At 39.9% G+C, this 17892-nt stretch overlaps 1 protein-coding gene across 13 annotated transcripts in view; it reads right to left on the minus strand.

Annotated features, from left to right (window-relative positions):
* Positions 1-17892, minus strand: part of Arhgef9 (Cdc42 guanine nucleotide exchange factor 9) — a 157809-nt gene that overhangs the window by 17547 nt on the left and 122370 nt on the right. For all 13 annotated transcript variants that reach the window (XM_087600662.1, XM_087600658.1, NM_023957.2 and 10 more), the window contains 1 exon segment: positions 13500-13631. In XM_087600662.1, the coding sequence (XP_087456788.1) occupies positions 13500-13631 (132 nt within the window).

Raw genomic sequence — 17892 nt, forward strand, 5'->3', positions numbered from 1 at the left:
TTGCCCATTGCATTTCCTTTTCTCTGATGATTCTAGCTGTGTCGTTTAAAAATCTAAACAGCACTGTAGTAAATTAATTCTTACCCAGCTACAGACCCTGCATGCTACAATATTGATCTATTTGGCAAAATGTGCACAGTGGTATGACAGTTGGAGGGGCTAACGAACTGCATTCTGGTTAGTATGAGGAATGCTGCACGAGAGGAAGTATATGCTAGGTATTACAAAACTGATTTTGAATGATTCTCAACATATTTATGTCAATCTCAAATCCCCAGAAGTGGAAGTGCAGGTGTTGTTTAACTGTTTTACAACTAATAATCACTACATTGTTATTTTTACTGCTGTAATTATTACGCATACAAATAAACTGAGAATACATAATGGGTTCTAATCTACTGGGGGCACCTGCCATTAAGCTCAAACAGTTCTGTTCGGTACTGGCAACACCAATCTCACAGGAGAGGAAGAGATGAGTTGAACAGAGAAGGCTAGTATTTTTAGGTCTATTTTCTTTTGACCATATCCAAAATGCGTAAGCTCAGTCCTGGCCCAAAGCATAGAGGGCTCCCATGAACTGATTTCAAAATTTCAGGAACGTTTTGTGAGATACATGCTCAAAAACTGAGCAGTATCAGGATAACGTATCTAGACAAAAGGGGGGGGCAATAGAGGAAAACATGTGGATATAATGCTTGAATTCTTCATTACAGTTGATATAATGACCTATACAGACCTGGAAAGGCAGACATGGATAGCAGCATACTTCAAGAGTGACTACCCACCAACCTAAAATAGTAACAACCTCAATTTCCTGGTTCCTAACCTTAGTCTAAAAATGCCTTCTCCTCTTTATCAAATTACTGCCTCAAGATCATTTTAAGACTTTAAAATTTTGGCATTTCATAAAATTGGAAATATGTGTATAATCATGGGAATCAATTGCCAGCAACAATCTGAATATTCAATTGTTTATTTGAATATTTATACATAACAAAGGAGCAAAGAAATATCCTATTTCTTTAGTAGAAGATTGGGAATTAGAGTGATGTGCCATTACATTTTTCTATTTGTAGCTAAAAAAGGGTTTAATATGATTAGTGATAAGAAATGATCTGGAATGATCTACAGGCTCAGGAAGTCCAATCAGAACAGGTAGCAAAGGCCATGAACAACAGAGGACAGTGAAAGAATATGAACAAAATACAAATATTTAAGTGTGAATTCTAGATGGTTAACACATTAACTGTATGGATTGGACAAGCTACTTAGCTTCCTTCAGTCTCAGTCATTGCAACTTTCAAATTAGAAAAGTTTATCACATTAAACAGCTGCAAAACTCCCACTTAAATACAAAGATTCCATGCTGCAAGGCCAGCCTTGTCCAGTAAATGTAGCCTTGAGCTTTCATGCTCCTTTAACATTCTTTTGGCAAACCTCGAACTTTGATAAACCTCAAAATTCTACTGCCTCTTGTAGCTTAAACTGTCCCAGTATGCTAAATATGAAAAGTTAAGTATTATGAGTCAAAGAAAAGACAAATTCCAATATTTTCTATTTACATGGTCACTGACTTTAGAAATCTGACTCATGTTCAGGGTCGGAATAGTACTTTCTAACCCACTCAAACGAATCACACATCTACTTGGGTTTACAATTATGTATCCCTTTTCTCTCCAAACAGCTCTCTTACTTCCATCTGTTTAACCTGTCAAAGTCACATATTCTTCCCCCAAAGAAACCTTCTCTGATTATATATTCTAGCTGTTGTGCCCCCACCTTGTCTAAATTCTAACACTGTGACTGCTCTTAAACACCATTCACCTAGTACTGAGCTAGCGTGCCAATTACAGCTCTTAGTTTTGTATACTCATTGAGCTTGTGCTTGACACTCTGTCTTCTTTGAACTTGCAACACTCAGGAATTGTACCCACAATGCTTATGGGGTCTTCTGAACACAGAAAGACAAGAAAATCTTCTTGAGTCCCGGTGCTTCTGGTACTGTTGGTATTGAGCTTCTGAGACATGGCTGAGAGTCTTCACAGGGGTGTAGCAATAATATGGCCCAAACAGGTATTTGGATCACAGCTTCCCGGTCTAGTGGAGTTTATTGTTTCTAACAGGATACCAGCCTTTCTTCATTTCTCTTTTTGTTTGTTCAAGTCAGGGGACAAAAAGAGTTTAGTACTTCTCCAGGATTGTACAGCCTGTAAACACCAAGCTTTTGGCCATAGCCTGGGACTCCAGCAAGGAACTACCCTAATCCCTGACATTACATAATTCAAACGGCTCATAGATATTTCAACTTGATCCCACTAGGTAATCCTAGGATTTAGTAAGACTTCACAGGACATTTTGTACAAATGACAGATGCTACAATCTGGGGTATAAAGCACTTCAGGATTATAGCCTGCCTTATTCGTTTATCTCTATTATTTAGAAGGGGTCCTGGCTATTCTTTCCTAGCCTAGGACACTGAAGTTTTCTATCCAAATCCTGGGGAAGCACATGGACAAGGGCGAACTTGTTTTGGTCACGATTATATTCCAACAATTACAGTACATGCTTAAGAGTCAAAATAAAAATAACAATGACCACAGTAGCAATGCAGACATAAACAGCCTATATTATATGCCAACTGCTATCCTATCAACTTTGCATTTGTCAACTGAATTACTACTGATGAAAGGACTACAAGGCAAGTAGCTGCATCGAATGATGAACTCTATAGACACAGTGTAGTGAATGTAGGACTAAATGGTGGATCCAGGCTTTGGGTCTAGAACATGTGACTCTAATCTCTAACTTTTATTTAAATATGCTATATATTGCTTTAAAATAAAAATTGCTAAGTGAATGATTAACAGCATGACATATATTGTAATTCTATCAACTGCTAATATTTAGTAAATACAAGGTAGCAACAATTATATCTGTACAGCCTCATTTAAAGTTCATGATTCTCTTTAGATTCGTATTTTTTAAGGAAGAAATACTTATAAGCAGAGAAAAGTTATTTAAATTCAGACAGCTGATTAGAGAAGAGTAACGGGTACCCTCTAGTCTGGCTTATTACCCCGCTGCTTCCCAGTAGTTATCATGGTTCCCCTGTACAACCTTTCTGAAATGTGTTCTACTGCTAGTTCAGTCAGACAGTGAAGAAAATAGATAAAATTAGATGAATAAAAAGAACAGACAAATAAAAGGAAAATAGATTAAAAAATGCTGGTTCAACATTAGACTGATTAGTAAGAGTCTAGTATCTACTTTTCCAGTTTTAACTCCCTTGTCTATCTTACCTCTATTTTATTCTGGTCTCTTTCCTTAAAGAAAGTTACTTATTTGTATATGTATGTGCACCCGAATGCATGTATTGAAAACATGTGAGTGCATATGAATGTAGAGGCCAGAAGAGAACACTGAATTCCCTGGAGCTAGAATTATAGGCAATTGTGAGCCACCATGCTGGTGTTTGGAACTGAATGCCAGGTCCTCTGTGGAACAGTGAGTGCTCTTAACCACTAAGCCATCCATCCATTTCCCTATCCCTACCTATTATCGCTACTGTTGTATGTGAGTTGTTTAAAATGAATGGCTCTAGTTCCATCCATTTGCCTGTACAAACTTCCCCGAACAAAAGTCCAGTGTCATTATGTGCAATTTAGTTCTTATCCCTCTGAATCCTGTGAAAGCAACAGAAATACAGTGCAGTAATGATAGTGGACAATAGGACATGTCAGAATAGGTGCAGGTAAGAATAGTGAATGCAGAGAGCTGGTTGCTTAGGACAATAATAGGAGTGTAGAAAATTGGTGGATAATGGGAGAAAGAGGTCTATTCTGTTCCACTGTAAATAGTGAAAAGGGAGAACAAAAACCAAAACATGCATTATTCCCAAAACACCAAAATAATTTCAAAGTAATGATATCAGGGAGAAAACAGAAAACATCTACAAAACTAAACTAATAGAGGAGCAGAGGCCAGTACATAGGATAAGGAGACAGACAACAAAAGGGTCTTAGAAATGACAAGGGAAGAAAAGGGACAGAAATTAAAGGAGCTGCTGGTGTCTCTCATGTGTATTGTAACTGCTATTTTCAAAGTACCCTCTTTATCCTTCCCTCTGCCAGAAAAGCCACAAGTTGCACATGCTGTTCCAGCTCTTCTGAGTGTCTTAGTCAATCCCAACTCCTAGTGTACAAAACAGGTGAGATTGCGTGTACCTGGCTGCAAGTTAAAGGAATCAGAAGAGTCAGATGGAAACGCAGCAGGTGGGCATTAGTAGTTGAATATTAAAGAATGGATTGAATATTTAAATGTTTCCTAGATTACCTGTAGCAGACAATTATTCAGTCCACAGTTGGGTAAATCGAGTGATTTATATCACCAATTTATAATATGTGCCTTTTGTTAATAGGTAGCTGCTTAACAAGCTTCATGTGTATCTACAACAGTCCTGCCCCTCAACTGTTACTTCATATGCATGGATCTCACTTATTCTTCACAACAATCCTCTTGCTTATTCTCCCTGCACTATAGGTGATATAATGGAGGAGCATGAAATAGACAGTTACTTGCTTGATTGACATAATAAGCATTATCCTTAAACCAGGATTTAAGACCAGAGTCATTTAACTTTATCATTCCAGGTTTCTTCTCTCTATAATAAAATTATAAGAGGATCTAAAGGGGTAGCAGAAAAAAATTAGATTTTCAGGGGTTGGGAATGTAGCTCAGTTGAAACCGTTGGTTTGATTCTTGGCACTGCATAAACTAGGAATGGTGACATGTGCCTGCAGTCTCAGCACTTGGGGTGTAGAGGCAAGAGAGATCAGAAATATGAACTTATGTTCTGATACATAGTGGGAGCTCTGGGACACGTTGAGGGGCAAAAGACCCTGTCTCAAAATAAATCACCTGCTTCCCACCCTGAAATACAGACTCTCTCTGTGAATTCCAGTCTTATAATCTAGTACTTGAATGCAAAGATAGGATACAAATGGAGTTCTTAATGAAGCATCGTTTGTTCTTAAAAGCAAATGCTGAGCTCTCATAATCAACTAATCTCTGCCTAAATATTCAGACTGTTTAATAATTGATTAAAAAATTTGGACAAGTGTAGTGGGAACAGAAGTCACTAGAGTAGAACCTAGGGACAGTGTAACTAGTTTTAGTCCTTGGCTCCATGGCTGGGGAATGTAGCTCATTAGTAGACTAAGCTCTTGCCTTACATGTGCAAATTCTTAGGTCAATTTCTAGCTTGAGGAACAAAAACATGAAAGTTGACTTCATATATCACTAAAATAGGAAAAATCACAATATTTTCCTGGTAGATTTCTGGTGAATATTGAACTAACTTAATGACTATAAAGCTTAAAAAACAGAATCAGAGAGTCATTCAAATAATGCCAATTCATCATTATTTTATATTCATTATATTTTTCATAATATAGTTTTCTGTTTTGAAAATTGGTGTATTTTCCTATCTGTAGTTTGTCACAGATTTCATTAGGATTCTCAATATTGCCCAGATTTCCTAAAGCAATTCCACCAGAGACATGTGAGAGTTATTTCAGTGAATAACAGTGTACATTTTTCTACTATATTACACTTAAATTTTTATTACATTACAGGTCCCATGAAGGCAGATGTGACTGTCATGGAGTACGCTGTCAAAATAAAAATTCCAAGCAGTGAGATACTTTACTGCAACCTCAGATCCTTGGGGTTTCAATTCCTCTTATTAAAGGACTCGATGTTCCTCTGTTATCATAAAACCTTCTACATCATATGAGGGATTGCCAGACTATCACTTACTTTTTCTTCCTTTATTTTTAATAACATTTAGATATTTAGAAATCTTTAATTATGTCTTGAAAATTTAAAAACTAACCTTTCAGTATTTATTATTGTTGTGTTATTTCTATTAAATATCACATTTATGAAGGGCCCTTTTAAAATATGAGCTTATCAGAAAGATTAGTGTAGTCATATTCAATTATTTAGCTGTTCATTAACCCAGTCTTTCTTCTTTTTTTTTTTTTTATTAACTTGAGTATTTCTTATATACATTTCGAGTGTTATTCCCTTTCCCAGTTTCCGGGCAAACATCCCCCTCCCCCCTCCCCTTTCTCATCGGTGTTCCCCTCCCCACCCTTCCCCCATTGTCCCCCTCCCCCTAACAGTCTAGTTCACTGGGGGTTCAGTCTTAGCAGGACCCAGGGCTTCCCCTTCCACTGGTGCTCTTACTAGGATATTCATTGCTACCTATGGGGTCAGAGTCCAGGGTCAGTCCATGTATAGTATTTAGGTAGTGGCTTAGTACCTGGAAGCTCTGGTTGCTTAGCATTGTTGTACATATGGGGTCTCGAGCCCCTTCAAGCTCTTCCAGTTCTTTCTCTGATTCCTTCAACGGGGGTCCTATTCTCAGTTCAGAGGTTTGCTGCTGGTATTCGCCTCTGTATTTGCTGTATTCTGGCTGTGTCTCTCAGGAGCGATCTACATCCGGCTCCTGTCGGTCTGCACTTCTTTGCTTCATCCATCTTGTCTAATTGGATGGCTGTATATGCATGGGCCACATGTGGGGCAGACTCTGAATGGGTGTTCCTTCAGTCTCTGTTTTAATCTTTGCCTCTCTCTTCCCTGCCAAGGGTATTCTTGTTCCCCTTTTTAAGAAGGAGTGAACCATTCACATTTTGATCATCTGTCTTGAGTTTCATTTGTTCTAGGCATTTAGGGTAATTCAAGCATTTGGGCTAATAGCCACTTATCAGTGAGTGCATACCATGTATGTCTTTCTGTGTTTGGGTTAGCTCACTCAGGATGATATTTTCCAGTTCCAGCCATTTGCCTACGAATTTCATAAAGTCGTTGTTTTTGATAGCTGAGTAATATTCCATTGTGTAGATGTACCACATTTTCTGTATCCATTCCTCTGTTGAAGGGCATCTGGGTTCTTTCCAGCTTCTGGCTATTATAAATAAGGCTGCAATGAACATAGTGGAGCACGTGTCTTTTTTATATGTTGGGGCATCTTTTGGGTATATGCCCAAGAGAGGTATAGCTGGATCCTCAGGCAGTTCAATGTCCAATTTTCTGAGGATCCTCCAGACTGATTTCCAGAATGGTTGTACCAGTTTGCAATCCCACCAACAATGGAGGAGTGTTCCTCTTTCTCCACATCCTCGCCAGCATCTGTTGTCCCCTGAGTTTTTGATCTTAGCCATTCTCACTGGTGTGAGGTGAAATCTCAGGGTTGTTTTGATTTGCATTTCCCTTATGACTAAAGATGTTGAACATTTCTTTAGGTGTTTCTCCACCATTCGGCATTCCTCAGCTGTGAATTCTTTGTTTAGCGCTGAGCCCCATTTTTTAATAGGGTTATTTGTTTCCCTGTGGTCTAACTTCCTGAGTTCTTTGTATATTTTGGATATAAGGCCTCTATCTGTTGTAGGATTGGTAAAGATCTTTTCCCAATCTGTTGGTTGCCATTTTGTCCTAACCACAGTGTCCTTTGCCTTACAGAAGCTTTGCAGTTTTATGAGATCCCATTTGTCGATTCTTGATCTTAGAGCATAAGCCATTGGTGTTTTGTTCAGGAAATTTTTTCCAGTGCCCATGTGTTCCAGATGCTTCCCTAGTTTTTCTTCTATTAGTTTGAGTGTGTCTGGTTTGATGTGGAGGTCCTTGATCCACTTGGACTTAAGCTTTGTACAGGGTGATAAGCATGGATCGATCTGCATTCTTCTACATGTTGCCCTCCAGTTGAACCAGCACCATTTGCTGAAAATGCTATCTTTTTTCCATTGGATGGTTTTGGCTCCTTTGTCAAAAATCAAGTGACCATATGTGTGTGGGTTCATTTCTGGGTCTTCAATTCTATTCCATTGGTCTATCTGTCTGTCTCTGTACCAATACCATGCAGTTTTTATCACTATTGCTCTGTAATACTGCTTGAGTTCAGGGATAGTGATTCCCCCTGAAGTCCTTTTATTGTTGAGGATAGCTTTAGCTATCCTGGGTTTTTTGTTATTCCAGATGAATTTGCAAATTGTTCTGTCTAACTCTTTGAAGAATTGGATTGGTATTTTGATGGGGATTGCATTGAATCTGTAGATTGCTTTTGGTAAAATGGCCATTTTTACTATATTAATCCTGCCAATCCATGAGCATGGGAGATCTTTCCATCTTCTGAGGTCTTCTTCAATTTCCTTCTTCAGTGTCTTGAAGTTCTTATTGTACAGATCTTTTACTTGCTTTGTTAAAGTCACTCCGAGGTACTTTATATTATTTGGGTCTATTATGAAGGGTGTCGTTTCCCTAATTTCTTTCTCGGCTTGTTTCTCTTTTGTATAGAGGAAGGCAACTGATTTATTTGAGTTAATTTTATACCCAGCCACTTTGCTGAAGTTGTTTATCAGGTTTAGTAGTTCTCTGGTGGAACTTTTGGGATCACTTAAATATACTATCATATCATCTGCAAATAGTGATATTTTGACTTCTTCTTTTCCGATCTGTATCCCCTTGACATCCTTTTGTTGTCTGATTGCTCTGGCTAGAACTTCAAGAACTATATTGAATAAGTAGGGAGAGAGTGGGCAGCCTTGTCTAGTCCCTGATTTTAGTGGGATTGCTTCAAGTTTCTCTCCATTTAGTTTAATGTTAGCAACTGGTTTGCTGTATATGGCTTTGACCATGTTCAGGTATGGGCCTTGAATTCCTATTCTTTCCAGGACTTTTATCATGAAGGGGTGTTGAATTTTGTCAAATGCTTTCTCAGCATCTAATGAAATGATCATGTGGTTCTGTTCTTTCAGTTTGTTTATATAATGGATCACGTTGATGGTTTTCCGTATATTAAACCATCCCTGCATGCCTGGGATGAAGCCTACTTGATCATGGTGGATGATTGTTTTGATGTGCTCTTGGATTCGGTTTGCCAGAATTTTGTTGAGCATTTTTGCGTCGATATTCATAAGGGAAATTGGTCTGAAGTTCTGTTTCTTTGTTGTGTCTTTGTGTGGTTTAGGTATAAGAGTAATTGTGGCTTCGTAGAAGGTATTCGGTAGTGATCCATCTGTTTCAATTTTGTGGAATAGTTTGGATAATATTGGTATGAGGTCTTCTATGAAGGTTTGATAGAATTCTGCACTAAACCCGTCTGGACCTGGGCTCTTTTTGGTTGGGAGACCTTTAATGACTGCTTCTATTTCCTTAGGAGTTATGGGGTTGTTTAACTGGTTTATCTGTTCCTGATTTAACTTCGATACCTGGTATCTGTCTAGGAAATTGTCCATTTCCTGAAGATTTTCAAGTTTTGTTGAATATAGGTTTTTGTAGTAAGATCTGATGATTTTTTGAATTTCCTCCGAATCTGTTGTTATGTCTCCCTTTTCATTTCTGATTTTGTTAATTTGTACGCACTCTCTGTGTCCTCTCGTTTGTCTGGCTAAGGGTTTATCTAGCTTGTTGATTTTCTCAAAGAACCAACTTTTGGTTCTGTTGATTCTTTCTATGGTCCTTTTTGTTTCTACTTGGTTGATTTCCACTCTGAGTTTGATTATTTCCTGCCTTCTACTCCTCCTGGGTGTATTTGCTTCTTTTTCTTCTAGAGCTTTGAGATGTGCTGTCAAGCTGCTGACATATGCTCTTTTCTGTTTCTTTCTGCAGGCACTCAGCGCTATGAGTTTTCCTCTTAGCACAGCTTTCATTGTGTCCCATAAGTTTCGGTATGTTGTACCTTCATTTTCATTAAATTCTAAAAAGTTTTTAATTTCTTTCTTTATTTCTTCCTTGACCAGGTTATCATTGAGTAGAGCATTGTTCAATTTCCACGTATATGTGTGCATTCTTCCCTTATTGTTATTGAAGACCAGTTTTAGGCCGTGGTGGTCCGATAGCACGCATGGGATTATTTCTATCTTTCTGTACCTGTTGAGGCCCGTTTTTTGACCAATTATATGGTCAATTTTGGAGAAAGTACCATGAGGAGCTGAGAAGAAGGTATATCCTTTTGCTTTAGGATAGAATGTTCTATACATATCCGTTAGGTCCATTTGGCTCATGACTTCTCTTAGTCTGTCTACGTCTCTGTTTAATTTCTGTTTCCATGATCTGTCCATTGATGAGAGTGGGGTGTTGAAATCTCCCACTATTATTGTGTGAGGTCCAATGTGTGTTTTGAGGTTTAGTAAGGTTTCTTTTACGTATGTAGGTGCCCTTGTATTTGGGGCATAGATATTTAGGATTGAGAGTTCATCTTGGTGGATTTTTCCTTTGATGAATATGAAGTGTCCTCCCTTATCTTTTTTGATGACTTTTCGTTGAAAATTGATTTTATTTGATATTAGAATGGCTACTTTCTTCTTTTTTTAACTTTTTATTGATTCTTTGTGAATTTCCCATCATGTACTCCAACCCCACTCACCTCACCTCCACATCCCTCTATATCCACCATCCACCACTGCAAACCCCAAAGGGGAAAAATAAAAACAGCAAAATAATAACCTAAAAAGATCTCATCATGGAAGCTGTGATGTGTCACTGTGTCCCAAGAGTATAGCCTCTTGTGCAAACAGCTTTACTTACAAGTGTTTATTGCAGTGAGTCATTGGTCTGGTCTGAGGCCTCTGGCTCCTGCTACACTATCAATACTGGATCCTCACCAGGACTCCTCTCAGACATCCTGTTATTGCCCTGTGTCGTGGAGACCCTGCAGCTTTGGTTCTATAGGACCAGCCCATTCAACTGCTCCAGATGCTCATAGATGGAACAGATGTTGGGATGGGCCAACTAAAGGCCCTGGATCAGAGCCTAGATGGTGGCTATGTTGCGTCAGTTCTCCTGCTTTGTCCAGGTGAGGGGCAGGGTCAGCGCTCCTGCTTGTGGCAGCCTGCAAGAGGCAGGATTGGCTCTCTGGCACCCATGCCACCAGAGTTAGCTCTCCAGCTCTTCAACTCCTACACCCTTGGGCCAGCTCCCCCATGCCCATCCTACCAGGGCAAGTTCTACTACACTGCCAATGTGAGTTGTAGGGCCTATTGTTCTGAGTGAGAGGCAGGGCCAGTTCTCCCGTACTGCCTAGGTGAGGGGGCTGGGTCAGCTCTCCACCCTGCTGCAGGCAGTGAGAATCCCATTCTTTCTTTATGTTAAAAAACAAAACAAAACAAACAAAAACCTGGGCTCTTGGACATTCATTTAAATTGTGTTCTAGATGTGAATAAGGTGAGCGAGGCGAACCTTTGCTCACTTCAGTCTTTTAGTCTTTGCCCATCTTTTATCAAAGGTTATCTTCAACTGGAAGGATCTGTGCCTTCCCCTTCCCCAGCCTCTCCCTTGCTACCAACGGTCAGTTTTTTCCAGTAATGATAAGAACAATTTAGCAGACAAAATACCTCGCTCCTTTGCATACCTTCTTTCCACTCCATTATTTCTTGGGTTTACCTCCCATTTGATAAATGGAAAGATTTATTGTAGATAATGTAGAAATCCTCAACCATGGAGTCCGTACAGATCAGATAGTTTAAAAGGCCTTTCCAAAACAAGGCTGTAGTTTTTTTATCTCTGGGAAGCCAGTGTAAAGGATATCCAAGTATGTGCAGTTAACAGCCTTGAACTCTAGGCTGGCTCTTTTCTGGGAAGAAAGCCTATGACCTCAGTAAAACAAACTCTCATCCGAGAGAGGCTATGTCTTTTGTTCCTGCTGTCATCGACATCCTGTTGCTTGCTTTTCCCATGCTCCTGACTTGGCTGCTGTGAACCCAGAAGTCCTCTCTGGTATCTTCCCGATCACTGCCTTTCGCAGTAGTTGTGCTAGTGTCGGCATGTCGCTCCTTGTTTCTCCCCGCTGCCCCTTAGCTCCTAAACAGAGCTCACTCTTCCATTGTTTTTCTTTTCCTTTATCCCTAGGCTCGGCTTTACTTTCCTGTATCTGGGCTCCTAGCACTGCCTCCTATTAGCCACTATTTTCAGAGCTCGGTTTCACATTTTACTTAAAGCAACTGCATCCTTTGGGGACAGATGTCAAAATCAAGACGTACAGGAAGGTAGTGTGGAACCCTGAAACAAACCAGATTCCTAACCTCTCTCCTCTCCTACCACCTGAGTCTTCTTCCGCTCCATCTTCTCTCCTTCTCTCCTTACCCCTTGGTCTTTGCTCCTCGCTCTGACTAACTGTTCTAAGCATGAACATACTTATTGGGAACAATGGGCAAACGCCTATTGGTGACATGACTGATTAGCTAAGAACTTCCTTGCTGCCTTTACTAACTTTCAGAAATACTGCCTCCTAATTGTATGAAAGTTCTGATTAGGGCTGGGGGAGCTACAGTAGATACTGGTGTTTTTGCTCAGTCTCAGATTCACAAGTTTTCTCTTTCAGCTTCAGATCCAGGCTGAAATAGCTGCCCTAATTAACGAGCAGGTTATTGATTCCAGATCTGGCATTTAGAGCTTATCTGCAAACAGCAAGGCAATTTGCATCTAAGCTCAATTTACTCTCTCAATTGACTGTGAAAATCAAACACATAATGATTTAACGTAGAAACACCACACACATGCACATACAGAGAAGGCAAGGGACATAAACCACATATGTGCTCAGTGTTTCACTTAGTGTGTCATGACTTAGTGCCCCTCTCCAGGGGCATTTGCTCCTGGGTAAGGGAGACAGCAAAGTAGCTATGTAGCAGAGAAAAGGCCAAGAATGAAAATTAACTTTGAAAGTCACTCTGAGTACCCTGAATTCTCTCTCATTTTCTCTTTCTCTGATTCAAAATTCTTGTCTGGCAAGTCTTACTGCTAACACTGGTTTGAGTCTTCTATTCTGAAAGGAGGGCCAGTATCCCATTGGGATCCAGCAGGAGAGATTATGTGGGGGAATATAAGCTATCCTTCTTTGCCAAAGAGAAGTGGCTAAGAAACATTCTCAGAGGTATCCAAGGGTCAGTGACAAGTAAAAGATATCTCCTCAAAGGATTACTGAGATAGAATATCCAGCAACAGTATGATTGAAGGCTTTGGAGAGGGGCTTGATGATGAACTTCGTATAGGAACTGGATAGAGGTATGAAGGTTTGAACAACAAGTAGTCCTCTTTGTTGGTTCCTTGGGTAGGAAATGGGCAGGTCATTCAAGTAGGGATGGGGAAAAGTACTCTAGGAAGGTATTCTTTGCTAAACATGATACAAATACTGCAATATTCTTTCAATGCTGGTTTAAGCTTGCTGGCTATCTGCTGTGGGTACAAGTCGCTCAGAAGGAACACCACAAGAATTATGAGGGAAAACATATAAATGATACCAGGATAAAATACATTAACGCCAGCATTTCACTGTTGCTTATGAGCTTCATGCCATACCAGTTCTAATATGGAACTGCTACCAATCTCCTCTGGCATTTTTTGCCTATTTCTTTAAACACCTGGGGATAATGAAAGGGGGAGGAGCTTGCAGTGCTCCCTGAAGTCCTCACCTCCTGTAGAAAAGAAGAGGTTAAGTTTACCTTCTTGCAGAGGACCATCTGGTGGTCAAACAGGAAGAAGACTCTCTGCTGGTTGCGGCCATAGGGCTGGTAGATCCAGGCCATCTCTCCAGTGTAGATCAGTTCCGAGCTCCTGTCTAAGATGTCATCTCCCTAGGAAGGACAGTTGATGGTGAGATGTAACCAGGAAGTGGAGCTAGTACAATTCCTTACACAGAAATACCAAAAGGTGAGCAGAGATTAGAATGGGAGGTAGCCAAAGAGACCTAGTAGACATGGAGGAAATGAAAGAGACTTCTCAGCTCCCTTAAAAGGTTCACAGGCCTGTAAGTGAGAAGACTCATATTCTTATTTACTGTGGGGTTAAATAAGAATATCCTTTAGTCAGTCAGTCTTCCTTATTTGCTCTGAGCCTAATTGAGACCCATAGTCAGTCAGTCAGTCAGTCAGTCAGTCAGACAGACAGACAGGCTTCAGGCTTATCTGGGCTACATTCTCTTTTCTCTTCCTTGTTATCTTTTTTGATCTCTTTTGTGCTCTAGTCCCTCAGTTCCAATCTGGTCTCTCACTTACTTGAGGAGTTAGCCTGAAAAGGTAGTGGAAAATGTTCTGTTTTCCATATAAAAATGAAATAGAGGAGACAATATTTTACAATAAACTGTCCAACACATGTTTCAGCCTATGTGACAGTGGAAGTAATGAGCAGTGGCTCAGGAAAGAGAATTCATCACTCCAGGAGACACACATGCTAGGTACTTTCCTTTATGTCTTCTGCACCTCACAAAATTTCTGACAGGTAAATAACTTGCTCCCATTTTACGTCTTCAAGTACCAACAGGTCAAGTGATAGGGCAGGATTATGAAGCTTATTGGCTACAGATGTTCAACCTGATCCTAATCAATCTCCCGAGAGCACCTTTACTCTTTATCATAAATTATATTGCTTCTACACTCAAAGTGTCCAGATGTCCAGTCCCTTCCTCTTCCTCAGTCTGTTTGCCAGCTGTTAAATGAGGTATAAGAAAATTGATGTGTGTAGTACCTGTTCTGATACTGTTACAGTAAATTCTAGGTTTACACCCAAGGTTCAAGACTAGATTAAAGGTAGAAGTTCTATGTTTCTCCAGAAATAATCAGAAGCATATAGTTCTGGCAGAATAATATGCTATCAGGAAATGGTATTCTTAATTATACCATCTCCTCTAGTCTGAGAAATTGAAAGAAAAGGAGATCTCGGTGGATTATTTTCTAATAACAGAACTTGAAAGCCACTCAAGAAATAACTCTTTTGACTCTAGTATCCAAATGTAGCTACAAAAGTATCCAAGGTAAATGTAAAATGGTCTTTCCTGAGTTTACATACTAGCACTGAGCCTTTGGATTCATAGGGCTGGACAAGACTTCTCCTGAGAGTTAGCCTTTCCTGACACAAGAGAGGAAGATGTGCCACAATCCACTTTGCATATTTATAAAGTGAAAGAATGCATTAAAAGTTGGTTAACAACACAAGTTGATGCTAAACATGATTATTCTGGGGCTACTATGTAGCCCAGATAAGCCTTGCTACATAGCTCAGGCTGATGTGGAACTTGCAATTCTCCTTTTGAAGATTCCTAAGTACTGGGCTATAGGTGTGAGCCAAAAGCTCAGATTCCAGGGCTCAAGGGACAGTGGCAGCGCTAAGCTTGTTGGTAGAGATAGCTGTGTAAAGCTTGTTGGTCTTGCAGATTTGGTGATCTTCGCTTCGCTGAGAGAAGCACAGTGGAGAACTTTTCCTGGACTTCCTGTTGGCCCTGGTCCTCCTGCTGAATTGTGCTAAAGCCGAAGCCTGGCTGTCTCTGCTAGGTTGTGCCACTGCTGCTTATTCGTGTTTGCTATCTGGACTCTACTGAACTACACTGCTGATAAATCTGTGAAGTGTTTACAAATAGATTGAGCTGCTGCTGACTCCCGTGACCTGAACTGCTGATTTCCTGACAACACAGATAAGGTTTGCTCCAAAGATCACTTTCCAAACAGGTCCACTTTCCCCGCATCCTTTCTTTTGCAGTACCTCTGTGGGTGGCAGACTAGAAGGGAGGTTAAAGCATTTAAGAACCATCATTAAAAGTTGACATTGAAAAAAATTAAAGTTACAACCAAATTCGGAATCCCTCGTACCTAACTACAAGACTGCACTTGAAAGATGGTACCTTGCCTATCAGAACGATTTGCTACACTGGAAGATTAGTGAGATGAGTCTGTTAAAATGACTGTGTGTTAATTCACTCTGTGTCCTTGGGAAGCAATTTAAGTGGGTCCTGTTTGATTCACTCCACAAGACTACTTGAAAGTACCAAATGTGTTTGTGCAAGGGAAACAGTAAGTTTACATAAGGGGAAGGATGCTCTCACTGTTTAGAGCTTTCATGCTTGTCTCGTCTGCCTCACTTGCACCATACATCTCTTTATCTTGCCCCATAAAATGCAATCCATTCCCATTGCCTTTATGGGTTTCTGCATTCTTCCAGCATTTATTGCAAACCTCTCGCTTTCCTATGTGCCTGCTCTGGATGAATAAGGCCATGTCTGATTCATCTCAGATTCTGTAATAGCTGTCAAGGGACAGACAAAGAGGGGCTGTTCAAGAGGCAAGTCTCACAATGTTACATTTTTGCTCAAAATCCTCCAGTGCCTTCCCCCCATACTTAAAACCGAAGCCCTTTAAGGATATATAATTTGACCTCCCATTATTCATATACAATCTCCTGCTTTTTCCCCCAGTGACACTGGCCTTTTTCTTTTGCTTGGAACATTAATTCTGGTATTTCAGGGGCTTCCTTCCACCTTAAATGCTCTGCCACAAAAAGGCCACATGGTTTATCTCCTTCATCTCCTTCAGGTTTTTTCTCAAATGTTGTCCCCTTTGGTAATTCTTATATTACTTTAGCTTATTATAATTCTTTTTCTCCATATTCCTTATCCATATCTGATGATAAAATTCTTATGTGCTGTTTTTCTTCCCTACTGAAACATAAAGTATACAAACTTTGTTCCATCACTTAACACATCTCTAGAACACAGAATGAAGCCTGATACTGAGTAAGTATTCAACATGCAATCTGTCAGTGAACAAATCAATGGTTAATATATGAATAGTGACCATTAAACTCTACCCAGAACTAAACCACTACCCAAAGATTGTACATGGACTAACCCAGGGCTCCAACTGCATAGGTAGCAGTGAATAGCCTTGTTGGGGCGCCAGTGGAAGGGGAAGCCCTTGGTCCTGCCAAGGTTGGACACCCAGTGTAGGGGATTGTTTGGGGGGGGAGTAATGGAGGGAGGATATGGAGGGGAACACCCATATAGAAGGTGAGAGGGAGGGGTTAGGGGGCTGATGGACAGAAATCTGGGAAAGGGAATAACATTTGAAATGTAAATAAGAAATACTCAATTTAATAAAAATTAAAGGAAAAAAAAACCCTACCCAGAGCTTTCCTGCCAGTTTTTCATTTCTTTTGTGAAGCCAAAGTCTCAAGGAACAGACTTCATTTCATTCTAATTAATTCTAACTTAACCCATTTTTTCAGCTTCGTTTATCCTGATTACAGAATAATTGGTATTGGAGCTGTGGCCTGAATGGCCTAGCAGGCACATCTAATCTAACCTGTGGCCCATATGCTGCATGCATCTCAGGATAGCTGTCAATGAGACCTAATATATTTGTTGATGAAAAATATCAGGTTTTAATGTCAAAAGGTTGAAAAGTCCTGACAGGATGGCAAAAGAAATGCCATCTTTTTTAACCAGTTTAATCGTCAATGGTACTTGAGTCAACTTATGTCAGCAAGTATAAAGAAGTAAAACAAATCTCCCTGGGCCTCTGTTTAATCTTCTGGACCAATGAGTACACTTCATTTATTCACCGTCACTTTTAAATGGATACTGTTTCTGTATCCATCATACCGTTTCGTTAATTTTTATGTTTCTCCCAGTTTCTTTGGATTATACCTTGCAATGGTAAACCAGAACAGGACATCAGGTATTATACAAGCAAGTAAGAAGGGGAGGGATACCATACAGAGAAAATCATGACCACATGATTTAGTTCCCAAGCATGAGCTACAAACATGAGCACTTTCTGAAACTCTTCAGGGGAAAAAGAAGCTGAAGAGAAGCTATCGGGGAAATGTTCCCTTTCTCTTTGTTTAAAATGATTTAATGTGAAAGAGAACGAAGTGACAGCTCATCCAAATCTCTGGACCAGAGAACTCAGAAATGGAAAATTTCCAGAAACTACAGTCCTTGGAAACAGGCTCTCCACCCTTCCCATCTAAACTGCTGTAAGCTATAATCTCTTTAAGGACTACATGACAACTTAACTTATTTCCTCACTGGGATTTGTGAGGGGTAAAGTAGTCTCCATAGGATAT

The sequence above is a fragment of the Rattus norvegicus genome, chromosome X (assembly GCF_021556685.1).
Source record: "Rattus norvegicus strain SHRSP/BbbUtx chromosome X, alternate assembly SHRSP_T2T, whole genome shotgun sequence".
Lineage (NCBI taxonomy): Eukaryota > Metazoa > Chordata > Mammalia > Rodentia > Muridae > Rattus > Rattus norvegicus.